This window comes from Monodon monoceros, unplaced genomic scaffold, assembly GCF_005190385.1.
Source record: "Monodon monoceros isolate NGI ecotype Baffin Bay Population unplaced genomic scaffold, NGI_Narwhal_1 Super_Scaffold_5, whole genome shotgun sequence".
In the NCBI taxonomy this organism is placed as follows: domain Eukaryota; kingdom Metazoa; phylum Chordata; class Mammalia; order Artiodactyla; family Monodontidae; genus Monodon; species Monodon monoceros.
This window is the reverse complement of record NW_021703782.1, coordinates 43,992,460-44,017,864: the sequence shown is the minus strand read 5'-3', so window position 1 is coordinate 44,017,864 and position 25,405 is coordinate 43,992,460. Positions and strand designations below refer to the sequence as shown.

Genomic DNA, 25,405 nt, shown 5'->3' with positions numbered 1-25,405 from the left:
AGGCAGAGCTGGGATTTAAAAACAAGGCTAATCCCTTGCCTTTTATTCTGTATCATATGATGTAATTGATTTGTCACTGCTTTTCCCATCCCCCACTCCCTTGCCCATTTCTACCCTGAAAGGGAGGGAAAAGCGGTAGCCTAATGCCACTTGATAAATAAAAGGAGCTGAAGAAGAACAGCTTAGAGATATAGAGAGCAAGAGAGTTTGCATTTAACCACAGAAAACTAAAGAACTACTTAGGATTGGCTAGGGTTTAGAGTCAGCAGTTGCAGAACAGTATTAAAGAGGGGCCTGATTCTAAGTTACAAGTGGAAGATGTCCTTGCGCCAGGCAACACAACCTGCTTTCTGAGCCAAACCTATGGAGGAAAGGATAAACTGACAGTTTTTATTTATATTTATTTATTCAACTGAAGTTGTGTGTCTACTGTGCACAAGGCACCATTAGGTGCTGGAAATACAATGATGTAAAGGAGAGACATAGTTCTTACCCCCAGGAAACTTTCATTCTAAGTTGGGGGCCCAGAGCAGATGATACTTTACTATTTGTGGTACAGCTACTTATTTGCAGTTGTGATAAATCCTACAAAGCAGGAGTATAAGTTCTGTTAGAAAAGTTTAGTGAATTTAAGGCAATCTAAGAATGCTAGTAAAATTCTTATTATTAGGGGGACATTTCCTAGTTAAGTTAATAATGAAGTTTATTGAGTGATTTGTTTCTCTTTTGTGAAATTTTCTTACCCATTAGGTTTGTGTCCTTCCCTCTTTGCCCCACGGCATCCCTCTGTATTTAAGCATAACTTACTATAAATGTTTGTTTCCTTGTTTATGTTTCTATGAGCTACTTTGGGGTGTAATAAGCTCTTTTTATTCATCTCTAGTCCTAGTTCTTAACAGCTTGTTTATGAGACCTCTTGCATTGCCCAGGAAAGTTATAATTTCATATTTTCTATCCCAGTGTCTCAATGAATTTTTACTTTTAGAATATGCATATTGAGTTTTTACAGTATTTTTTCTTGCACAGCTCATTTGTTGTTCAAAATTAGAAGAGAAGGATAAGCAAAATTTGAAACAAAAAAAATCCAGACATGACTCTAAACAATTTGCTATATATAATTTCATACCTTTTTCTATATGTACATGTGTATCTATGGATTTTTTAAAAATGAGATTGTATTGAGCATACTGTTTAGTATAACCTGATTTTTTCATCTTAATATATTGTGTACATCTTTTCCTGGCATATGTACACACGTCTTTTTTATGCCTACATAGTATTTCATTGTACATTGCATTCTTCATACTTTTACCAATCTTCTATTGATGGATATTTTGTTTTCAATTTTTTTTATCACCTTCAGTGCTGTGATGATCATCCTGAGAGCTGTCCTTAGCACTCACCTCTAGTTATTTCTTAGAATAAATTTTTAGAAATGAAATTGCTAGCCCAAGGGTATATAATTACCATCTGTAAAGATTTCTTCCTGTTGGACTTCTCCCTGCATTATATGGTAGTGCTGCTTTACCTATACTTTTTTCTACATAGGATATGAATTATTCATATGTCTTGATATTTGTTTTGAAAAACATGGTTAATTGTTATAATTTAATTCTTCATTCTTGCACTTATGTACTAAATGTGAGCCCTGGCTGTGGGTTTGTCATATATAGCCTTTATTATGTTGAGGTAGGTTCCCTCTATGCCCACTTTCTGGAGAGTTTTTATTATAAATGGGTGTTGAATTTTGTCAAAAGCTTTTTCTGCATCTTTTGAGATGATCATATGGTTTTTCTCCTTCAATTTGTTAATATGGTTTATCACATTGATTGATTTGTGTATATTGAAGAATCCTTGCATCCCTGGGATAAATCCCACTTGCTCATTGTGTATGATCCTTTTAATGTGCTGTTGGATTCTGTTTGCTAGTATTTTGTTGAGGATTTTTGCATCTATATTCATCAGTGATATTGGTCTGTAATTCTCTTTTTTTGTAGTATCTTTGTCTGGTTTTGGTAACAGGGTGATGGTGGCCTCGTAGAATAAGTTTGGGAGTGTTCCTTCCTCTGCAATTTTTTGGAAGAGTTTGAGAAGGATAGGTGTTAGCTCTTCTCTAAATGTTTGATAGAATTCACCTGTGAAGCCATCTGATGCTGGACTTTTATTTGTTGGAAGATTTTTTTTTAATAATTCTTTTTTTTAACATCTTTATTAGAGTATAATTGCTTTACAGTGGTGTGTTAGTTTCTTCTTTATAACAAAGTGAATCAGTTATACATATACATATGTCCCCATATCTCTTCCTTCTTGCATCTGCATCCCTCCCACCCTCCCTAACCCACCCCTACAGGTGGTCACAAAGCACCGAGCTGATCTCCCTGTGCTATGCGGTTGCTTCCCACTAGCTATCTATTTTATGTTTAGTAGTGTATATATGTCCATGCCACTCTCTCACTTTGTCACAGCTTACCCTTCCCCCTCCCCGTATCCTCAAGTCCATCCTCTAGTAGGTCTGCATCTTTATTTCTGTCTTGTCCCTAGGTTCTTCTGACCATTTTTTTTTCTTTTTTTAATTCCATATATATGTGTTAGCCTATGGTATTTGTTTTTCTCTTTCTGACTTACTTCACTCTGTATGACAGTCTCTAGGTCCATCCACCTCACTACAAATAACTCAGTTTCGTTCTTTTTTATGGCTGAGTAATATTCCATTGTATATATGTGCCACATCTTCTTTATCCATTCATCTGTTGAGGGACACTTAGGTTGCTTCCATGTCCTGGCTGTTGTAAATAGAGCTGCAATGAACATTTTGGTACATGACTCTTTTTGAATTACGGTTTTCTCAGGGTATATGCCCAGTAGTGGGATTGCTGGGTCGTATGGTACTTCTGTTTTTAGTTTTTTAAGGAACCTCCATACTGTTCTCCATAGTGGCTGTATCAATTTACATTCCCACCAACAGTGCAAGAGTGTTCCCTTTTCTCCACACCCTCTCTGGCATTTATTGTTTGTAGATTTTTTGATGATGGCCATTCTGACTGGCGTGAGATGATATCTCATTGTAGTTTTGATTTGCATTTCTCTAATGATTAGTGATGTTGAGCATTCTTTCATGTGTTTGTTGGCAATCTGTATATCTTCTTTGGAGAAATGTCTATTTAGGTCTTCTGCGTGTTTTTGGATTGGGTTGTTTGTGTTTTTGATATTGAGCTGCATGAATTGCTTGTAATTTTGGAGATTAATCCTTTGTCAGTTCCTTCATTTGCAAAAATTTTCTCCCATTCTGAGAGTTGTCTTTTCGTTTTGTTTATGGTTTCCTTTGCTGTGCAAAAGCTTTGAAGTTTCATTAGGTCCCATTTGTTTATTTTTGTTTTTATTTCCATTTCTCTAGGAGGTGGGTCAAAAGCATTTTACTGTGATTTATGTTATAGAGTGTTCTGCCAATGTTTTCCTCTAAGAGTCTGATGGTCTCTGGCCTTACATTTAGGTCTGTAATCCATTTTGAGTTTATTTTTGTGTATGGTGTTAGGGAGTGTTCTAATTTCATTCTTTTACATGTAGCTGTCCAGTTTTCCCAGCACCACTTATTGAAGAGGCTGTCTTTTCTCCACTGTATATTCTTGCCTCCTTTATCAAAGATAAGGTGACCATATGTGCGTGAGTTTATCTCTGAGCTTTCTATCCTGTTCCATTGATCCATATTTCTGTTTTTGTGCCAGTACCATACTGTCTTGATTACTGTAGCTTTGTAGTAATAGTCTGAAGTCAGGGATTCTGATTCTTCCAGCTCCGTTTTTCATTCTCAAGATTGCTTTGGCTATTTGGGGTCTTTTGTGTTTCCACACAAATTGTGAAATATTTTGTTCTAGTTCTGTGAAAAATGCCAGTGGTAGTTTGATAGGGATTGCATTGAATCTGTACATTGCTTTGGGAAGTATAATCATTTTCACAATGTTGATTCTTCCAATCCAAGAGCATGGTATATCTCTCCATCTATTTGTATCATCTTCAGTTTCTTTCATCAGTGTCTTATAATTTTCTGCATAGAGGTCTTTTGTCTCCTTAGGTAGGTTTATTCCTAGATATTTTATTCTTTTTGTTGCAATGCTAAGTGGGAGTGTTTTCTTGATTTCACTTTCAGATTTTTCATCATTAGTGTATAGAAATGCAAGAGATTTCTGTGCATTAATTTTGTATCCTGCTACTTTACCAAATTCATTGATTAGCTCTAGTAGTATTCTGGTAGCATTATTAGGATTCTCTGTTTATAGTATCATGTCATCTGCAAACAGTGACAGCTTTATTTCTTCTTTTCCAATTTGGATGTCTTTTATTACTTATTCTTCTCTGATTGCTGTGGCTAAAACTTCTAAAACTATATTGAATAATAGTGGTGAGAGTGGACAACCTTGTCTTGTTCCTGATCTTAGTGGAAATGGTTTCAGTTTTTCACCATTGAGGACAATGTTGGCTGTGGGTTTCTCATATATGGCCTTTATTATGTTGAGGAAAGTTCCCTCTATGCCTACTATGATAAATGGTGTTGAATTTTGTCAAAAGCTTTCTCTGCATCTATTGAGATGATCATATGGTTTTTCTCCTTCAATTCGTTAGTATGGTGTATTACGTTGATTGATTTGCATATATTGAAGAATCCTTCCATCCCTGGGATAAATCCCACTTGCTCATTTTGTATGATCCTTTTAATGTGTTGTTGGATTCTGTTTGCTAGTATTTTGTTGAGGATTTTTGCATCTATGTTCATCAGTGATATTGGCCTGTAGTTTTCTTTCTTTGTGACATCTTTGTCTGGTTTTGGTATCAGAGTGATAGTGGCCTTGTAGAATGAGTTTGGGAGTGTTCCTCCCTCTGCTATATTTTGGAAGAGTTTGAGAAGGATAGGTGTTAGCTCTTCTCTAAATGTTTGATAGAATTTACCTGTGAAGGCATCTGGTCCTGGGCTTTTGTTTGTTGGAAGATTTTTAATCACAGTTTCAATTTCATTCCTTGTGATTGGTCTGTTCATATTTTCTATTTCTTCCTGGTTCAGTTTTGGAAGGTTATACCTTTCTTGGAATTTGTCCATTTCTTCCATGTTGTCCATTTTATTGGCATAGAGTTGCTTATAGTAGTCTCTTATGATGCTTGGTATTTCTGAAGATTCTGTTGTAACTTCTCCTTTTTCATTTCTAATTTTATTGATTTGAGTCCTCTCCCTCTTTTTCTTGATGAGTCTGGCTAATGGTTTATCAATTTTGTTTATCTTCTCAAAGAACCAGCTTTTAGTTTTATTGATCTTTGCTATTGTTTTATTTGTTTCTAGTTCATTTATTTCTGATCTGATCTTTATGATTTCTTTCCTTCTACTAACTTTGGGTTTTGTTTGTTCTTCTTTCTCTAATTCCTTTAGGTGTAAGGTTAGATTGTTTGAGATTTTTCCTGTTTCTTGACGTAGGCTTGTATTGCTATAAACTTCCCTCTTAGAACTGCTTTTGCTGCATCATACAGGTTTTGAATTTTCGTCGTCAAAATGAAACACGTCGTCGTGTTTTCGTTGTCATTTGTCTCCAGGTATTCTTTGATTTCCTCTTTGATTTCTTCAGTGATCTCTTGATCATTAAGTAACGTATTGTTTAGCCTCTATGTGTTTGTGTTTTTTACATTTTTTTCCTGTAATTGATTTCTAATCTCATAGTGTGTGGTCAGGAAAGATGCTTGTTATGATTTTAATTTTCTTAAATTTCCTGAGGCTTGATTTGTGACCTAAGATGTGATCTATCCTGGAGAATTTTCCATGTGCACTTGAGAAGAAAGTGTAATCTGCTGTTTTGGATGGAATGTCCTATAAATATCAATTAAATCCATCTGGTCTTTTGTGTCATTTAAAGCTTGTGTTTCCTTATTAATTTTCTGTTTGGATGATCTGTCCATTGGTGTAAGTGAGGTGTTAAAGTACACCACTATTATTGTTTTACTGCTGATTTCCTCTTTTATAGCTGTTAGCAGTTGCCTTATGTATTGAGGTGCTCCTATGTTGGGTGCATATGTGTATTTATAACTGTTATATCTTCTTCTTGGATTGATCCCTTGATCATTATGTAGTGTCCTCCTTGTCTCTTGTAACATTCTTTATTTTAAAGTCTATTTTATCTGATATGAGTATTGCTACTCCAGCTTTCTTTTGATTTCCATTTGCATGGAATATCTTTTTCCATCCCCTCACCTTCAGTCTATATGTGTCCCTAGGTCTGAAGTGGGTCTCCAGTAGATAGCATGTATATGGGTCTTGTTTTTGTATCCATTCAGGGAGTCTTTGTCTTTTGGTTGTAGCATTTAATCCATTCGCATTTAAGATAATTATCGATATGTATGTTCCTGTGACCATTTTCTTAACTGCTATGTGTTTGTAGGTCCTTTTCTTCTCTTGTGTTTCCCGCTTAGAGAAGTTTCTTTAGTATTTTTTGTAGAGCTGGTTTGGTGGTGCTGCCTTCTCTTAGCTTTTGCTTGTCTGTAAAACTTTTGATTTCTCCATCATATCTGAATGATATCCTTGCCAGGTAGAGTAATCTTAGTTGTAGGTTCTTCCTTTTCATCGCTTTAAATATATCATGCCACTCCCTTCTTGCTTGTAGAGTTTCTGCTGACTAATCAGCTGTTAAGCTTATGGGTGTTCTCTTGTATGTTATTTGTCATTTTTCCCTTGTTGCTTTCAATAATTTTTCTTTGTCTTTAACTTTTGCCAGTTTGATTACTGTGTGTCTTGGCATGTTTCTCCTTGGGTTATCCTGTATGGGACTCTCTTGGCTTCCTGGACTTGGGTGGATATTTCGTTTCCCATGTTAGGGAAGTTTTCAACTATAATCTCTTCAAATATTTTCTCAGGTCCTTTCTCTCTCTCTTCTCCTTCTGGGACCCCTGCAATGTGAATTGTTGGTGCATTTAGTGTTTTCCCAGAGGTTTCCTAGCCTGTCTTCATTTCTTTCATTCTGTTTTCTATATTCTGTTCCGTGGCAGTGCATTCCACCATTCTGTCTTCCGGGTCACTTATCCGTTCTTCTGCCTTAGTTATTCTGCTATTGATTCCTTCTAGTGTATTTTTCATTTCAGTTATTGTATTCATCTCTGTTTGTTTGTTCTTCTAGGTGTTTGTAATTCTTCTAGGTCTTTGTTAAACATTTCTTGCATCTTCTCAATCTTTGCCTCCATTCCTCCTGGCATGTGTTTATGGGTCGTGTAGTCATCACCAGCCATATATTTAGTTGATTTGGCAGGAGTAGTTGTTAATTCCTGGCTTATGCTCTGTTCGAGGAGGAGCAATAGTTATTTTGAGCAATAAGGTTGTGTAAAAAATTCTGTGGAATTGTATTAGGTTTGCCATGTATGGTTGAAGATTTTGGGCTCCATTTTGTAAAATAGGAACAGCTATGGTAAACTTCCAAGTTTTCATATAAAACAATATTAATTTAGGTGGGTGGGCAGAAGAAACATTAATGCCAATTTTTACCAATGTTTGAGCACCTTGCCTAATGTCATTTTAAAAATACAGTAATTTTAGTTGTCATATGAAAGTAAATCTTTATGTAATCTATAGGGAAGTGGAAGAATCAATTAATTTTAATTATAGAAAAATGATTAAGGCTTAAATTCATAAAATGCATATATATTTCCCTTAACATATGACTCAAATATTGTATGTACATAGTAGAAAAGTCAGAAGTTTTGACTGAGGAAAAAAAGATTAAGAATCATCTCTAAACCAGAGTATATGTATAACAAAGAAAGAGATCATACTATAGATATTGTTTTGTAACATGTTTTTATTCAGCTAGCAGTTTATCGTGGACACCAAGTCATGTGATAATCTACTTCTGACAGCTAATTGAATGAGCATGTGGCTGTCCTGTATTTAATGAATTTCCTATTGTGGGATACTTAAATTGTTTTCTGTTTTGATTTTGAGTTTTCATATGATGCACCATACTGTGATGAATTTTTTTTTATTGAAATATAGTTGACATACAAAATTATGTTTGTTTCAGGTGTACAACATAGTGATTCAGTATTTAACTACATCATGAAATGATCAAGACCATAAGTCTAGTAACCATCTGTCCCCATGCAGAGTTGTTACAACATTGACGATATTTCTTGGTGTGTAATACGTCCCTGTGACTTATTTATTTTCTCACTGAAAATTTGTATCTCTTAATTTCCTTCACCTGTTTCGCCCACCCCCCAAACCACCCATTTGTTCTATCTATGAGTCTGTTTTCATCTTTTTTTGGTTGTTAGATGCCAAATGTAAGTGAAATCATACAGTATTTGTCTTTCTCTGCTTGACTTACTTCACTTAGCATAATATTCTCTAGGTTCATCCACATTGCTGCAAATGGCAGTATTTCATTCTTTTTTATGGCTGAGTAGTATTCCATTGTATAAATATACCACATCTTCTTAATCCAGTCATCTTTTGATGGGCACTTGGGTTGCTTCCATGTGTTGGCTATTGTAAATAGTGCTGCTATCAACATTGTGGTGCATGCATCTTTTTGAAATAGTGTTTTCATTTTTTTTGGATATATACCTAGGAGTAGAATTCCTAGGTCATGTCGTAGTTCTATTTTTAGTTTTTTAAGGAACCTCCATACAGTTTTCTGTAGTGGCAGCACCAATTTGCATTCCCACCAGCACCGTACCAGGGCTCCCTTTTCCCCACATCCTCTCCAACATTTGTTATTTGTAGACTTTTTGATGATGGCCATTCTGACAGGTGTGAGATGATACCTCAGTGTGGTTTTGATTTGCATTTCTCTAATAATTACTGATGTTGAGCACATTTTCATGTGCCTATTAGCCATCTGTATGTGTTCTTTGGATAAAAGTCTATTTAAGTCTTCTGCCCATTTTTTATGTTGTTTGTTTTTTTGTTATTTAGTTGTATGAGCTGTTTGTATATTTTGGAAATTAAGCCCTTGTTGGTTGCATCATTAGCAAGTATTTTCTCCCAGTCCATAGGTTGTCTTTCTGTTATAGCTATGGTTTCCTTTGCTGTGCAAAAGCTTTGCTTTTAATTTTGTATCTGCTGAACAACTTTTCAGCAGTTATTTTTGGTGGGTGAGTGGGTTTAAGCTATTTTGATTGAATTTCTGTTATTTTTCTTTTTGTACCTTGGAGTCTAAATTCCATTTATCTGAACAGGGGAAGGAACTGGCCTTTAAAAAAAAAAATCCCTCTGGTTATTTGGGGGAATAAAGCACTAATTTTCTTGTCAAAGGCTATTTCTGACACATTCTTACTGTGAGTTTGCTAGTTCATGCCAGGAGAGTGTCCAACATGAAATAGATAATTAATTCAGACAGAATCTAGCAAAAATGAAAACTGAACGTCCCTGCAGGGAGCTCTTTTGTCATTCTTTCTGTTCCTGCAGAGAAATCAATGGAGTTTACATTGGAAGATATTGTTCCCTTTAGGGGGAGGTGTCTCAGGGAAGCTGCAACTTCTGACATGGCGGAATAAAAGAGAAACCTAAAATCCCAGGCCGCTGAGTAGTGATTCCCTTGGGTGGCTTGATAATCTAGATCAGTCTGTTTAGTCAATGCCTTTCTGTTTTTACTTGTAGCACTTACACAGTTCCAAGCCTCTTCTATTCAGATGTTAGAATTATAAGTCTGTACTACAAACTACCAAACAGTTTTTCTGTCATGCCTCCTTTAGAAATGGCATTGTGATATTAGGGATTGTTAGTATGAGAGTAGCTTTACCACATCAAGTACACATATTTTTGATTCATTAAGCCACAATTTGGGATTTAGATATGTGCCTTTACATTATTTGCCATCAACAGTACAGAAGTTGAGCAACTCTAATCATAAGAATTACTGTCCTTTAGATTATAAGGGACTTGAAAAAAGGCAACTCAATATTTATTCTTATTTTTTTTTACAACACTGCTTTGATAATACACTAGTCTCAGACATTAAAAGACTGAAATTGCTTAAATAAACCTGTGCTAGTATTTTTTTTATACCTATAACCTTTAACCCCATATTATTAGGATAAGAAAGAATGTTATTTTTCCCATTGTTTCTGCTCCATTGATTATAGCTCCTTAAACTCCCTCTTATCCCATGTTATTGTATTTTGGTAACAGAAGCATCCTGTTTTATGAATTGTGTGTGCTGAATTAGCTTAAGAGGGCTTCACTGCATGGTGATGACTTGAGTCCTCTAATTGTGAAGGCAGTTTCTTTTACCTTCATTATGAAAAGGGCAAATAAGGCAGTTTTCATAGCCTAAATGTTTTTAAAAAGCTTTCCCTCTGTTGGAGTAAAGCATCAGGACAAAAGGAGTAGGCTCTTCTTGGGAATTTCTAGAAATACCTTTTGGAGGTAAAATTAGAAGATAGCTATCTGTTCCTCTGCGAAGAAACAAATTCATTCTTACAGCTCAAGAACTGAAGCAAAGACTCTGATTCTTTTGCGATTCATTATCTTTTCCATTGGCAAGCTTCTCTTACACTGTATAAAGCACATTTGCATACAATTGCCTCAGTACTGCCTTTACTGTTAACCTTGTGCTATACATAGAGCAGGTGTCTGTAATATTATTTCCGTTTTGCAGCTGCGGGCACAAATTGAAGGAGATTAATGACTTTGCCATAGTCCCACAGCTACCAAATGGGAGAACCTGGGGTTTCAGACTCTAGTCGTGTGCTCTTTACAGTATATCATGTTGCATTGGATCTTCGTAATCTGTGCTGTTTAGTGTCGCTAGGGTTCTTGTGGAAGAATAACATGGAAAAAGTATCATTCTCCCCAAGAAACAAAAATGGCAACAAAATATACATAACGTAAGCATTCAGAATGGAATGAATTCTCCAAAATCTCATAGACAAACTAAGCACGATGTTCTGAGTCATTAGTCGGTAAATATTCATATTCTATATATGCATAATACCTAGGTATTGTTCCTTCTATTTTGTTTGTTTTTGCTTGTTTTGCCCTTACGGTTGAATTGTGGGCTTAGTATTGTAGGCTGATAGTTTTCCTTGTATTTTATTTGTTTTTGCTTGTTTTGCCCCTACTGTTGAATTGTGGATTTAGTATTGTAGGCTGACAGTGTTGTAGGCTGACAGTTTCTGTGGATTTAGTATCATAGGGTTTAGTATTGTAGGCTGATACTGTTGAATTGTGGATTTAGTATTGTAGGCTGATAGTTTCCTGTGGATTTAGTATTGTAGGCTGTTAGCACTTTTAAGATCTTATTGCACTGTCTTTTGGTCTTGTTAATTTTGAAAAGTTTGTTGTTACTCTAAATTGCTCCTTTGTAGATAGCCTGTATTTTCTCCCGTTTATCTCTGAAGATTGTCTCTTTGCCTTTGGTTTTAAACAGTCATATTATAATGTATAGACATATAAACTTATTTTTAGTGTGGCTTATTTGATTTTATTTTTCTGTGCAAATCATTTGGGTTATGTATTATGGGAGTGCTTTTTGAGAGTGGTCCAGGTGCCCCCAGCTCACTGCCATTTTTTGTTAATTTCTCAGCTCATTGGTTTCTAGTCCAACCATTACACTAGGGTGCAGCCCTTCAAGGGTGCTGGTTTTATGTGGGGGTCTCAGTTCTGACTCCCTTCCATCTATAGAATAAAGGCAGTATCTCCTCTTACTATGTGGACATTTAAACTCAAGCTATTAGGTTATGGAAACTGACAACTTCCTTTCAGTACCACAATGCAGGTATTTCCCTCTTTGTTTCCGGCACTGGGTAATTAACCCCACCCCCATTTTTCCTTTTTGGCTCAGCTATATATAAAAGAATTTTCTTCTTTATCAGTCATTTCAAGTATGACCCATCATGTTGTTGGAGCCAGAAGTCTGTCTATTTTTTGAAAACAGACAAGTCGTTGGGTAATAAACAGTAGAGCCGAAACAAGCCAGTAAAGACCAGGAACATGAGCTTGACTAATCTGATATAATATGACAGATTGCACAGGTCAACAGGCTGGTGGATCAGATCCACAGGGTTCTAGGAGATGGACATAGCAAGATAGTAATTGGTTGAATCCAAAGCCCTCAGGGATGGAAGATCTCTAAGATCTAGTCAAGAATAGCCAGGGTTGGGAAGGTCAAAGGAAGCAGGCTTCTTTATTAGAGGCTTCCCTGCTCCTGATTATGTATAGGCAAACCTGGATTTACCTATATTCCCTGCAGGTATACCTTGCTTACATTTAAGGCACAATTCATGGCTGGGATTCTGGAATATCTTCTCATATTCCACATGTAGAGTACCATTTCAGGCACTAGTTTTCAAACTTTCTAGGAGGAAGACTTTTAAATCCATGGACAGGGCAAGCCCTTTTTGTACTCCCATAATTGGTGGCCAGAGATCTTTTTTGTTGACCTGCAAAGTGCATCAGAACATGTAAGAGACCATACTTCCTCCTGGTATTTTGATTTACGGAAATGTTTGAATGACAAAGCTGTTGTTAGCAGACCTTTCATCTGAGTTACAGTCCTTTTTCCGTCGTGCCTGCAGGATATTTCTTTCTAGATGTCTTTCCATCCGCTCCAATTAAACATATCCATCCCCCATCTCCTGCAAAGGTGCTCCTTCTTCAGGTTTCCCCTCCATTTAATTGTGTTGCTTTGTATTCACCCAGGTCTCTAGGCCCAAATCATCTCACTTCATTCTCCAAGTCCTTTTAATTCTTTTATTCTCTATCTCAGATTTACCATTCCTCAGGCTCCAGTACCATCAGTAGTTGATAACTACTGATAATCTGATATAGTTATTACTGTGCTAGGTGAGCAGGGTGTGGGGGGTGAGAACTGTAAGATGTGGTCATTGTCTTTACAGAACTTAATATCTAGTTGAGAAGACAATTTATATTTACAAAAATAGTGAACAATACCAGGCAGTACGGAATTAAATGTTAAGATGGGTAGTACAGAGTTTTAAGTGCTAGAAGCTAGAGGAAAGGAAGGGATAAAATGAGGGCCTGAATTGTAAGAGTAAAGTTAATTTTAGAATTGAGATTTGAACTGTCTTGAAACAACGTAGGTTGGAATTAGGAATTTAAAGTGAGGAGAAAGCGTGGATAATTAGAGAGTATATTGAGCATACAATTTTTGGAAAACTTTTGAGGTTCTTTATGTTAGGGACTACTGACAAATAGGAATTAGAGAGGTTCATGACTGCTTTGAGTTTGGCTATAAGACTACCAGAAGAATCTTTCAAAAATAGTATTTGAATTTCGTTTATTCCCCAACTCAGAAATCTCTGGAGGCTTCCTTTTCCTTTTGATTCTGATCCAAACTGCTTTGGTATTCTAGGTACTCTTTGATCCATCAGCCTTGCTTCACCAGGACTCGTGCTTTTTATGTCTGCAGCTTGCTTTATTTGTGTTTGACTTATGCTTTCCATTTCCTTGTGGGATGTCTGCCTGATTTCTTTCCATTCCTTCTCCAAGTCCCATCTCTAGACTTTTTGCCTCCTGATACTGTAATGACTCCCACCCACTGAAATAGCTTTCCTCCCTGGGTTCCTCCTGAAACTGTTTTCTGTTGAAAATAGTTCAAAATCTAATCATGCACCTTTTGTTTCCCAATGATTTAGAATTACAGACATTTCTCTTCCTTTTTGATATGGTGGTAAATTCTTTGAAGGGTTAGATTATGTTTTGTATTTTGTTGTTCCTCTTGTGCTGTATACTACTCTGGGTATATACTCGATGTTGAATTGATAGCTTTTAAAGAATTGGTTTCTTTTTTATTTCAAATACTGATGATTTGTAATATTAGAGCTACTTTGTATAAATGTACCTACTGTCATGCCTGACAGTACTGCCCTTAGTGAATGCTAGTGGAATCCAAATTTGTAGTGGATCTCAAGTCAAAGAACATTTTTATGCTGTTTCATGGAAGGTGGAAAATAAGAGCAAAAGCACTGAATCCAAGTTTTCTGAGATACTCTTTCTGCTGTCTTCTTTGAGTCTCTCCTTAATCTGTGTCTTTAAGTATATATTATTCATTTATCTTTGACATCTTTTCACTTGTCAACTCATGTAGTGTTTCCTAAATAATTTATGTTTGTAGATGAAGATAAATTGTGTGTGTTAATTGAAGCTTAAGAGAAGAGATTGTAGTGGTTTAGAAAGATTAATCCTTGTTAAACTCTATCTGATTGATCTGTGTTGCCACTCTTCCTGACTGAGTTTTAAAATTTTAATCAAATATCTGTAAGTGAAGAAATCATCCATTGTAGCTGGAATTGAACTTAAGAAGATATTTGAATATCCTTAAAAACAGATCTTGAAATGGCTTAAGAATACTTGGTTTAAGGGAATTGGGTCAAGCTAACAATAACATTTTTGTTAGTTTTATTTTAGCATTTAACAGCCTCTTAAAAATCTGAAATGACTTTTTAAACAAAGTTTTAAGTTATTATTTTAAATAATAAAATTATTCACATACCTCATTTAGAAGTTTGTAAGATGATTTGAGAGTGTTTGATTTATGTATGCTAACATCCCAATTTTCTGAGTGGTGATACAGTTTTCAGCAAGACTAGAAAACTATGAGAACTGTGAATACCTGGACTTAGAAATGTTCTAGCATTATCTCACCCTTCTTGGTTTCAGAGAATGGCTATTCAACAATGTTTGTAGCTAACCTGGAGTGAATTTTGTGTGTATTTGTGCGTGAGGGAGAGCGACAAAGCTTTGCTTCTTTGGTTAACCAAAATAAAGTAAAAAAGCAGTAGTGTGAGGCAGGCTGGATCTTCTTCAACAACAGTTTATATTAGTTTAAATAATTTCTTTTGAGGGGTGATGATTTATCAGATCTTAACTGCTAGGAGTGTTCTTGTTCTTAAGTTTCCTTATAATGAAAGACAGTACTCTTTACTAACGGCGTCATATGAGCTGGGATTTTGTTAGGCATTGACTTTTTTGTATTTGCTTCACAGGTGGTTTGTATTCGCTCCACTTGGAATGCTCTCTCCCCAAAGCTGAATTGTGACATGAGACCTCTCATTTTGAAGACCCTCAGTGAACTGTTTTCTCTGGTTCCTTCCTTAACAGTCAATACAGCTGAATATGAGGTATGCATTCAGAGCTCAATAAATTGTCTGTTTCTACATTGGGAAGACATGTGCTTTATCATAACTTTTGGGAAAAAATATTTGTATCTTTTGTTTGCCAAAAATCATTTAGCACTTTTTGTTCTGTGAACATGTTGATATCTTTATGGACTCCTAGGAGTAGGAGGATATCCACCCTTATCAGTCCTCTGTCTTTGAGATTTATTTACATGAAGGATGCCAAGTTTTTATTATGAAAGTATAGTCAAGATTTTTTAAAGCCCATATGTTAAAATAGTGTTTCTTAAAATAATAGAATTCACGAGGCCAACAGTTTAAATGCATTTTGTTGGTGTTTTAAATTCTAAAAAGTGTTACAAAGGCTTTAGTAAGGCAGGGCAGACTTCTGAGTAGTATAGACATAGTGTCATTTGTGGGTTTTTTCTAGCTTAGGCATAGAGATTTGATTTTTTACGTGTTAGTTTATTAGTTTACATTTTCTATATATAGCTTTGCTTTTCATGTATACTCTTCAATGAAGACGATTGTAAAATCAACCTGTCCTAGGAGAGGAAAATAATTTTATGAACTAGGCAATGTTTGTCATTGTAATGAATTGAAACACTTGGTGGAAGATGTTTTGCTGTAAGATTCACGTACTTCTGTTTAACATTTTCTCTGTTATCTCTTCTTTGAATGAAATGAGAGGGTGGCAGATTCATTTATATCTCCACTTTCGTAGCCATATCCCCTTTCAAGCTCACCTTTTTATTGACTTTTCCTTCAAAGAGCCTCAATTGATTTCCACTTGAAGTCTTGGTGAACCTTTAGTTTGATTTAGTGCTTCACAGACTTTGATAAACTGGCCCTCTGTAAGATTCCAAGAATAGTCCCTTACTTGTTTTAGATCACATGAGAAGACAGGATTGTAGGATAATACTTCTAATCATTCTAAATGCTACACAGTGAATAAAATCAAATTTGTCCTTACCAAGGACACAATACCTAGCATGGTACATAATGTATATTCAGAACCTAGTTGTTGAATGAATGAATGAACCAATACAGGATATTGTGAGTTTATTCTCACATTTGGGCTTTTGTTTTGGGGTATTAAAAAAAGAATCAATTCGAGACTCCTAGAGTATATAGTTCACCAACAGTCTTTTTTATGGCCACTGTTCGTGGGTACATACCCTAAGTTGTCAGAAAATCTGCCAGGCTACTGATAAGGAGCCCATACTAAAACACAAAATAAGGGCTTTGTATGCAGTGATATGTATATTTTCTGTCTTCAAGGGCTGAACTCATATACCTTTGTATTGCTTGTACTTTCAGTTTTTCTTACATTCAATTTATGAAGTGGCTTGTGTGTTTTTTTATGTTTGCTTACATTGGGTAAGCTGTAAGTTGTCTTTTGGACGATTTTTTTTTTCCTTTAAACTTTACATTCCTTTTCAGTGACATTTTATTTTGGTTTATCTTCATGCTTTTAATAACATTAGGATTCCTCTTATTCAGATAGATGGCTTGGGGACCATTTCATCCATCAGTTTCCTCCTAGTAGGGAGATTTCTTCAGTGATCAGAGCCCGCCTGGCAGCAGAAGTAAAGAAACGTAGGGAAGACCCCTCTCCCGTCTGTCGCTCTGTCTCTCCCTTCCTCCCCGCCTCCCCCACTTTCTCCCTCCCTCCGCCTGTCTCTTCCTGTGTGTGTTTAAATAATTTGTTTTCTATTAAGTGCTTACAGTTTGTTTGTATGTAAGCCCGAGTTGAATATAGTTTTCCCAAAACATTTCTTAGGTCGTTGCTATCCCTAGTCACCTCAAATGCCTTGTGTTTACCAAAAGGGAAGTCCAGTTTCTTTATATGGAGCCAATAAGGTCTCTTAGAATTGGCCTCATTCTGCTTTTCCGCCTCCTGCACTCCAGGAAAACCAAACCATTGTAGATTCCTTCTCCGCTTCCAAATTTTTCCATTGCTTTTCCTTTGTTCATGTTGTTCTCTCTGTCTAGTATTACTTTCTTTTTCACCTCTAATTTTAAAGTCTATTTTAGGAAATAAAGAATTGGTTTAAGTTATCTCATCCTTTGAGAATTTTTCTTCAACAGGAGTCTATTGCTCCCAAAGTTCTTTATCTATACTGTCTTAAGAACATTTATTTCTATTTTATACTACAGGTATATGTATACATATATTTTCTCCATTAACATATAAGCTTGTTGAAAATAGAGTCCATGTTTCAATTTGTATATTTTCTGAATTGCTTTGCAAGTGCTTGATCATTCATTCATTGACTCAGAATATATTTGTTAGAACTGTGCTAGGCCTTAGACATACTAATAAACAATAATAGACACTATTTTAAGTAGTTATTATATTCTCCAGTGCTCTTCCAGTTACTTTATATCAATTAGTTCTAATATCTGATAGGAAGTTATTATTTTTCATTTTATAGCAAAAGAATCTGAGGTTTTAAGAGGTCTATCCATTCATTAAACAAATATTTATTGAGTATCTGCTACATGCAAGACAAGTAACTGAACCAACACTGTAGTTTCTAAGTGAAAGCTGTTTTCTAAACCCAGGACTTTCTAGCTCCAAGGCTGTATTTTTCCATTATACCATGTTGTCAGTCCCTGCCTTCTGAAAGCTCAAAAGTTGGTAAAGGATATAGACATAAGCAATAATAATTATAATAACATTTGATGAGCACAGTTACTCAAAGGGCTACGAGAGTGTGGTGGTGGAAATGACAAGCATTCTTAGGAGAAATCTAAGGAAACCTTATTTAGTCGGTGCTATTAGACTAGGATCGTGAAGAATTAATAAAATGTTGCTTTTCATTGACATTTTTAAGAGAATATGCAAACACAAGGAGGTATAGAAGAACCTCATACGATTTAGCAGGGCAAGAAGTTAGATGTGGCTGAAATTAAGAAGACATTGAGTGTTGGAAGATAAATGGCTTTTTATGCTCAATTATTTATTAAATATTTGTCATTTGAGGAACTGGGCTTTATATTCTTTATGTTCTAGCCTTTGAAATGAGAAAGACAGCCACCGCTTTAAGGAGTGTACAAGCGAGTAGGGAGTTGACCACATACACAGATAATCACGTTAGATGCTAAATTGTGCCATGTGCCGTATGGCCGCCTAGAGAAGGGAGAGCTCTCTTCTGGATAGGGGGTTAGGAATAGAGGCATGAAAAAGGAGAGTGACATTTGTACTAAGACTTGAGAGATCAGTAAGAAATGGTTAGGTTTCTAAATTTAATAATCTTAAAATCTCACCTTGTTTAACATATCCATATGTTTAGATGATGAGTCTGTTTCTGAGTATTTTCATTTTATGAATGATGGATAAGTCCAGATTAAGTCAGTTACTAGTGGTATAATTTTTAAAGTGATTTAATTTCCACATTTGCTACTTTAGATTGTTTGCTCTCAATTTTATCTTTGTCTTAAAATTTTATTCTGTTGTTTGTTGATTTTTCAGAATTTTAAAGTTCAAGTCCTCAGCTTCCTCTGGAACCACACTCAAAACAAGGTACTGTCACAAGGGCGTCAGTGAAACAGAACCAAACTGGGGAAAGAACTGTGAAATAAGACTCTTAGGATAAAAATATAACTCCCTTGAAATGATGCCTTCTTGGTTTTAAAAGAATTGTGACTATTAATAAATTTAGGTTTTAAAAGTTACTCTTAATTTATGCCACTTAATACATTTTCACCATAAAATGCACTTGTTACTTTGTGACACTGACAGATATGAAGAGGGACTGTTGCCATTGCCTCTCCTTTTAAAGGTCCTTCCTCTTTCCTGCTGTGCCCCTCCCCCACCGATAAGCACATCAAACAAAAAGTGCGCTCCATTTTTTGTTTGTTTTTGGTTTTTTAAAAATTTTTATTGGAGTATAGCTGATTTACAATGTTGTGTTAGTTTCAGGTGTACAGCAAAGTGAATCAGTTATACATATACATATATCCACTCTTTTTTAGATTCTTTTCCCATATAGGCCCTTACGGAGAACTGAGTAGAGTTCCCTGTGCTGTACAGTAGGTCCTTATTAGTTATCTATTTTATATACAGTAGCATGTATACTCTCCATTTTTCAAATGTCATTTCCAATCAAGGAGTATAGAGCAGAGGGTGTTGGTGATGTTCCACCTGGCTCATGAGTGAAAAAGCTTAGATTCCAGAAGACCAGCTCTCCCAGGGAGTAGCCGGAGACTCAGAGTCCACTTCCAGGCCTATCAAACTCTATACCCTCGTACTCCTTCCGCTAAACCATACCACCTCATGGGGACTTGAGCAATTGGGAGTTATTTTATGTTTAATGTCCCAGCTAGGATAGAAATGTGGTTTTTCTGATGCCTCTGTCCAGTGCTGTTTTCTCTCTATTTTTAATTGGGACATACTAAGCAAGGCTTGAATACCATTTCCAAAGCACTGACTATAGAACTTTGAGGTTGGTCAGGGAAGATTTTCTTTCTGCCTCCAGAGTTGATGTTTAATATATGTTGTTTCTTTTGTTTATCTTACTTTTACTCTATCTAGGACCCAGTTGTAGCAAATGCTGCATATAGATCTCTGTCACACTTCAGTGCCAGAGAGCACACCATTCTTCATCTGCCTGAAAAGGTAGGTTTTTCTGCTTTCTTACCGGTATCTCTTTACTGCTACGTTTTATAACTTTACTTATATCCCCTGCTTAGGGAATTCTTACCTGTAACTCTAGATGTGTTGTCCATAAAAGATAAGAATTTATATTTATAATTTGTTTAATCTGTAGTAGATTGTAGGGGTCTTAGACTTCACAGATAATGAACTGAAGCAGATGGAAGGTGAAAATGAAATCTCTATAAGGTGACTTGGTGTATGACTGCATTGCCCTGTGCCCAGGGCAAGGTCTGTGTCACTATAGGAACCACCTTACCCAGTTAGTGCGCCGTCTTGAACTTCACATCCAAGCACGGCCTGCTCAGAGTAAGGTTTTCTACCACCTGAGCAGCCAGAGATCTTTATTTGTGATACAGAATTGAAGTGCCGTCGGAAAAAAATCTGCTATTTATTTGTTTACTTTGAAATGATACATAGGTTAGTCCCAGAGAACTGGATGAAGAAAGTATCACTCTCTTTTAAGGGTTAACACACTGTGAGATATTATCTTAGTTTTTAGACTAGACTAAAAACATAGAACCTTTTCTACTACCTACCTAGTATAACCAGCTTTAAATTATCAGGTTATATTAAGGAGTTAAGTGTATGATTTCTTTCTTTTTAAAAAATATTTACTTATTTATTTATTTAATGGCTGCATTGAGTCTTTATTGCTGTGCGCAGGCTTTCTCTAGTTGTGGCGAGCGCGGGCTACTCTTCGTTACAGTGCACGGGGCTTCTCATCGTGGCGGTTTCTCTTGTGGCGGAGCACAGGCTCTAGGCACGAGGGCTCAGTAGTTGTGGCTTGTGGGCTATAGAGTGCAGGCTCAGTAGTTGTGGCGCATGGCCTTAGTTGCTCCACAGCACGTGGGATCTTCCTGCACCAGGGCTCGAACCCGTGTCCTCTGCATTGGCAGGCAGATACTTAACCACTGCACCACCAGGGAAGTCCCTAAGTGTATGATTCCACATTTAGTGTTACTGCTAATTCAAAGGCATACAAATGGTTATTTAATGCCTTTAGAGTGTAAGGAAGACATTGTTTTAGAAGAAGTTATGCGTAACATTACCCAGAATCTGTCCTTGAGGTGAAGTGGCAAGTTTTATTGTGAATTTCTTGGGATCCTCAGGCATTAAATGAGTTGACTTTTTCTTCTGGGTTGAGCTTATGCAGAGACTAGATGCCAGTAGTAACCAGGCAAACTTCTGTTCATTGAATTGAATTGGAGGGACTGAAGACAGGCTCTTGTAAAACCAAATCCTAAGTGAGGCAGGATTTCCCGTGTCACTGAGAACTCGAAGACAGATCGGCCAGCTTGTTGTGCAGTTATCACAAACAGGAAGCCTTAACAAAAGATGTCCTATGACTCGTAAAATTTAAAAAGATGGGATTTCAGACTACACCATGGTGACTAGCAATACCCATAGCTTCTGAAAAAAAGAGAGAGAAAGGTAAAGAAAAAGGAAAAAATTACATGTAAATTTGGTATGTAAACTCCTACAATAGATTACCTACACTATCTGGAAAGATACTTTTTCTTATTTTATATATATACATACATATATATTTTTTGGCTGCACTGGGTCTTAGTTGAGGCACGTGGGATCTTCATTGCCACGTGCGGGATCTTTGTAGCAGCACGTGGGTTCTTAGTTGTGACATGCATGCAGGATCTAGTTCCCTGACCAGGGATCGAACCCTGACCCCCTGCACTGGGAGTGCAGAGTCTTAACCACTGGACCACCAGGGAAGTCCCTATATTATTTTAAATAAGCAATTGGTAATTTAGATCACAACATAATGATTACCTTTATTTTTAGCTATTATTACTGAAACATTCCAGCTGGAATGATAGCTTTTATTAAATAACTCCCATATACTCTTGACTGTTTAGTCTCTACCTCTTTAAATAATGTTATGTTTCTATTTTATCCTACTTGAGGGTTATGTTTAGTTTCTGGTTGTGTTTGTTAGAGTTATTACTCAGCTAAGTGCTGTACGCAGTCAAATATTAGATACTTTCTTAATCTAACTCTTCTATATCCTCTGATCCCTGAAAAACCATAAATAGCTCTTTATACCTTCCAACATAAAGGGTAGTGATGTACTATATATGCTTGGGTTTTCACCAGCAGAGCGTGAAGAGCTGTAAAGGAAGTCTCTAAGACTGATTTTAGCCATGCTTTTCAACCTTTTTTCTGCCCTAACCCCCTTCTAGGATGTGATTCCCTCTCATATGTAACAGAGGTTCACTACCGTGGATGTTCTTAACTGAGATTAAGATGAGAGGACATATGGTTTAAAAGAGTCCACCCCACTTCAACCCCCCAGTTTCTGATATAGAGGACCTTCCTCCGCATGGAGAATCATTACTTCCAAGACCACACCTTGCATTGTTCTTCTTCTTTTTATTAATTACTGATTTTCAGTTTGGCTGTTTGAATATCTAAGAACTAAAAGTCCAGAAAATGGTCAGTATGTTCATATTCCAACCAAGTCCCTGAAGGCTAAGGGTGCAACCCCAGATCCCACCTCTGTTTTGTAGATAGTGGCAGTGATGTGAAACTGTGGCTCACTTTCTACAAAAGCATACTTTCAACTGTTTCAAAAGTCTCTGCCAGGTAGGGACTTCTCTAGTGTAAAATCTAAGATTCCTCCTTGTTGTCAGAGTTTACTCACTGCACCAAGGGCAGTTTGGTTTACTCACAAAACTGAAGGCTACTTGTATACCTTTCCAGTGAAAGGTGTACAGGTTCTCTTTTTCTATTTGTGGAAACTTGTGAAATAATCTTTTAACAGAACATACAGTGAATTTCAAGTAGAAATTTTTTTTTAAAAAGAGAATTTTTTTAAAAGATACTATCCACATGGTTACTTTTGTGGATTATAATTCAACTACTTTTGTAAGTACACCTTTAAATTTATCAAAGAAAGATTTCTTGTTCATTGCTGCATCAACTTAAACTGTGAAACTTGTTGAAAGAAAGCTAACAGGCTGGTAAAACAGAAGGCATTAAAGGAGTGACAGACATCAGAAGGAATATTTAGGGTTAAACGAAACAGTACCACCTAAGGTAAGATGGAAAATATCAATGGAGAGTAGAGCTGAATGAGATATCATGTGAGCCAGGGATTTGAATAGCAGATTCATTAACTCATCTTTCTTGTCACTGGTTTGTTATTAGGAAGTTTTGTGGGATCGTTGATGATAGACACTTAACACTTGCATTGGTTTAGTGATTATTTATTGGACGTATACTAAGTGCTAGGCTGTCTTATGAGCTGGGAATGTTGAATGAAACCATGTGTGAGGTGAACGTGATAACCACTACACTACGGAAATAAGGCCGGTGAATGAATCCATGTGTTTGTTGGTTTGTAAAAATATCATTGTTAATCACTTGAAACATGCAAGTCTAAAGTTGGTCAAAAAATATCGGGGGGGCTTCTTTGAGGACCTGTTGATTTCAGTGTTAAAAAATAGACATGAATGATTTTTCCCTTTTAGTTTGTATTTCTTTGTCTTTTTAGCTATTTATCCTTCTCCTTTGCCTTCTTTAGTGCCCCCTGACACCCCCAAAATGAAACAAAACAAAAACAAACCAAAAAAACTATAAAGAATGGTTTTTCTGGTAAAACAGTCAGTAATTGATAAACATTTAGGTTGACTCTTCTCTCTGACTTGGGTTCTTTAAAAAATGCTTGGCTGCTTAAAAATTAAACTTTTTATTATAGAGCTCTTAAGATAGTGTTGTTGATTTCTGGAGTTAATTTGAGAAGCGAGTAATATAAAAGAACTTATTATGCACCCTGGGTTGGTATTAATGTGGTGTAACCTGTTCCGCTTTGATTTAAGTGAATGTTATTGATTTCATCAGAAGCTGTTTCTCTTCTTAAATGAATTTATGCAGATACTTAACGAGTTCCAAATAAATCCTCTGTTTATGCACAGACTCCTGGATTTTCTTAGGTTGCACACACAGAAACGTGGTTGAAAGGTTATCTGGCTCAGAAAATGTAGTAAGTAAGGCATTTTGTAGGATAAGCTTTCCAATATTCAACTTAAATCAGATTTTAAAAGTAATTTATCATTTTATATTTGGCTCTCCCTTTAAGTTTCTTCAACAAAGCTTAGCTATAATTGGAAGCGTGTAGTTGGTGTGTGTATGTGCATGTGTGTGTGTGTGTGTGTGTGTTCTAAATAGACAGTTTTTTCCTGGATGTTTGAGTAGCTAATGTAATATAGTTAGCAACATTTTATAATTTTAACAAGTATTTTTTCATATGACTTCCCTTGATTTTCCCTAGTTGTACTCATGTTGATCTTATTCACTTGTTGCATACAAACAAAGGGAAAAGACTGGGACTAGCATAGGGAAGCTGGAACAAATACTTCTTTAAGAAATGAACAGAGGAGTAGGGAAATGCCATGAAACCAAAGTCTAACAATAAGTGCTACTTAGTTCAGGAGAATCAGCTCACCTTTGAAGAAACAAAATTGAAGGTGTAATCATACCATTATAAGTAGGCAGAGTATATCATCTATACTTAAATTACAGTACATTGGGGCTTCCCTGGCAGCGCAGTGGTTAAGAATCTGCCTGCCAATGCAGGGACATGGGTTCTAGCCCTGGTCCTGGAAGGTCCCACATGCCGTGGAGCAACTTAAGCCCCTGCGCCACAACTACTGAAGCCCGTGCTCTAGAGCCCGTGAGCTACAACTACTGAAGCCCACGTGCCTAGAGCCCGTGCTCTGCAGCAAGAGAAACCATGGCAATGAGAAGTCCGCGCACTACAACGAAGAGTAGCCCCCGCTCACTGCAACTAGAGAAAGCCCATGAGCAGCAACGAAGACCCAACGCAGCCAAAAATAAATAAATAAAATAAAATAAAATAAATTACAGTACATCTCTAGTGTCTTTGTTAACATATATGTGTATGTAAGATGCAGACATATGTTGTTTATCGCACAGAAGATAAATTAATATAGGGGTGCAGTTATGTGAATGCAAAATTAGACAACTTAAGATGGATGAACGGATCTTTTTTTTTAAAATCCCCAACCTAGTAGGTCTTCTTTAGTGGCTGTCGGAAATATTGATGGCCTGCGTGCTGTGACTCATTGAGCAGTTAAACTGGATAGGCTAAAATGTGTGCAAAAAAGACCAGATTCCTTTTATACTACATAATTCTGGAATTGGGAGCATTGGTCACTTGGCCTAGTTCATCCACCAGCTGAGGTCCCTCTGAAGGTGGTGGCAGCTTCCGCCTCTATTTCCTATGCTTCCGCTTGTGCTGCTGCCTCTTCTGCTGCCCCTCCTCCAACCCACACTCTCCCCTCCCCTTTCCTCTCTTTCCTATCGCCTCCCTTCCTCCCTTCCTCCTTCCTTTCTTTTTAAATAACTTTACTGAGATATAATCCGCATTCCATACAATTCACCCATTTAGAGCATGCAATTCAAGTGGTTTTAGTGTATTCAGAGAACTGTGCAACTAATCACAGAGCTGCCACAATCTAATTTTAGATCATCTTATTAGCAATCAATCCCCATTACCCCTTTCTTTCCCCCCAGCGCTAAGCAACCTTTAATCTACTTTCTGTCTCTGTAAATTTACCTGTCCTGAACCTTTCCTATAATGAAATCATATAGCATGTGTTC

The 25,405-nt window shown here is 36.5% G+C and overlaps 1 protein-coding gene across 3 annotated transcripts in view; it reads left to right on the top strand.

Annotated features, from left to right (window-relative positions):
* Positions 1-25,405, top strand: part of FOCAD (focadhesin) — a 311,528-nt gene that overhangs the window by 176,713 nt on the left and 109,410 nt on the right. For all 3 annotated transcript variants that reach the window (XM_029202338.1, XM_029202336.1, XM_029202339.1), the window contains exons 16-18: positions 14,971-15,105; positions 18,581-18,631; positions 19,643-19,726. In XM_029202338.1, coding sequence (XP_029058171.1) covers positions 14,971-15,105; positions 18,581-18,631; positions 19,643-19,726 — 270 coding nt within the window. The remainder of the gene's footprint in view (positions 1-14,970; positions 15,106-18,580; positions 18,632-19,642; positions 19,727-25,405) is intronic.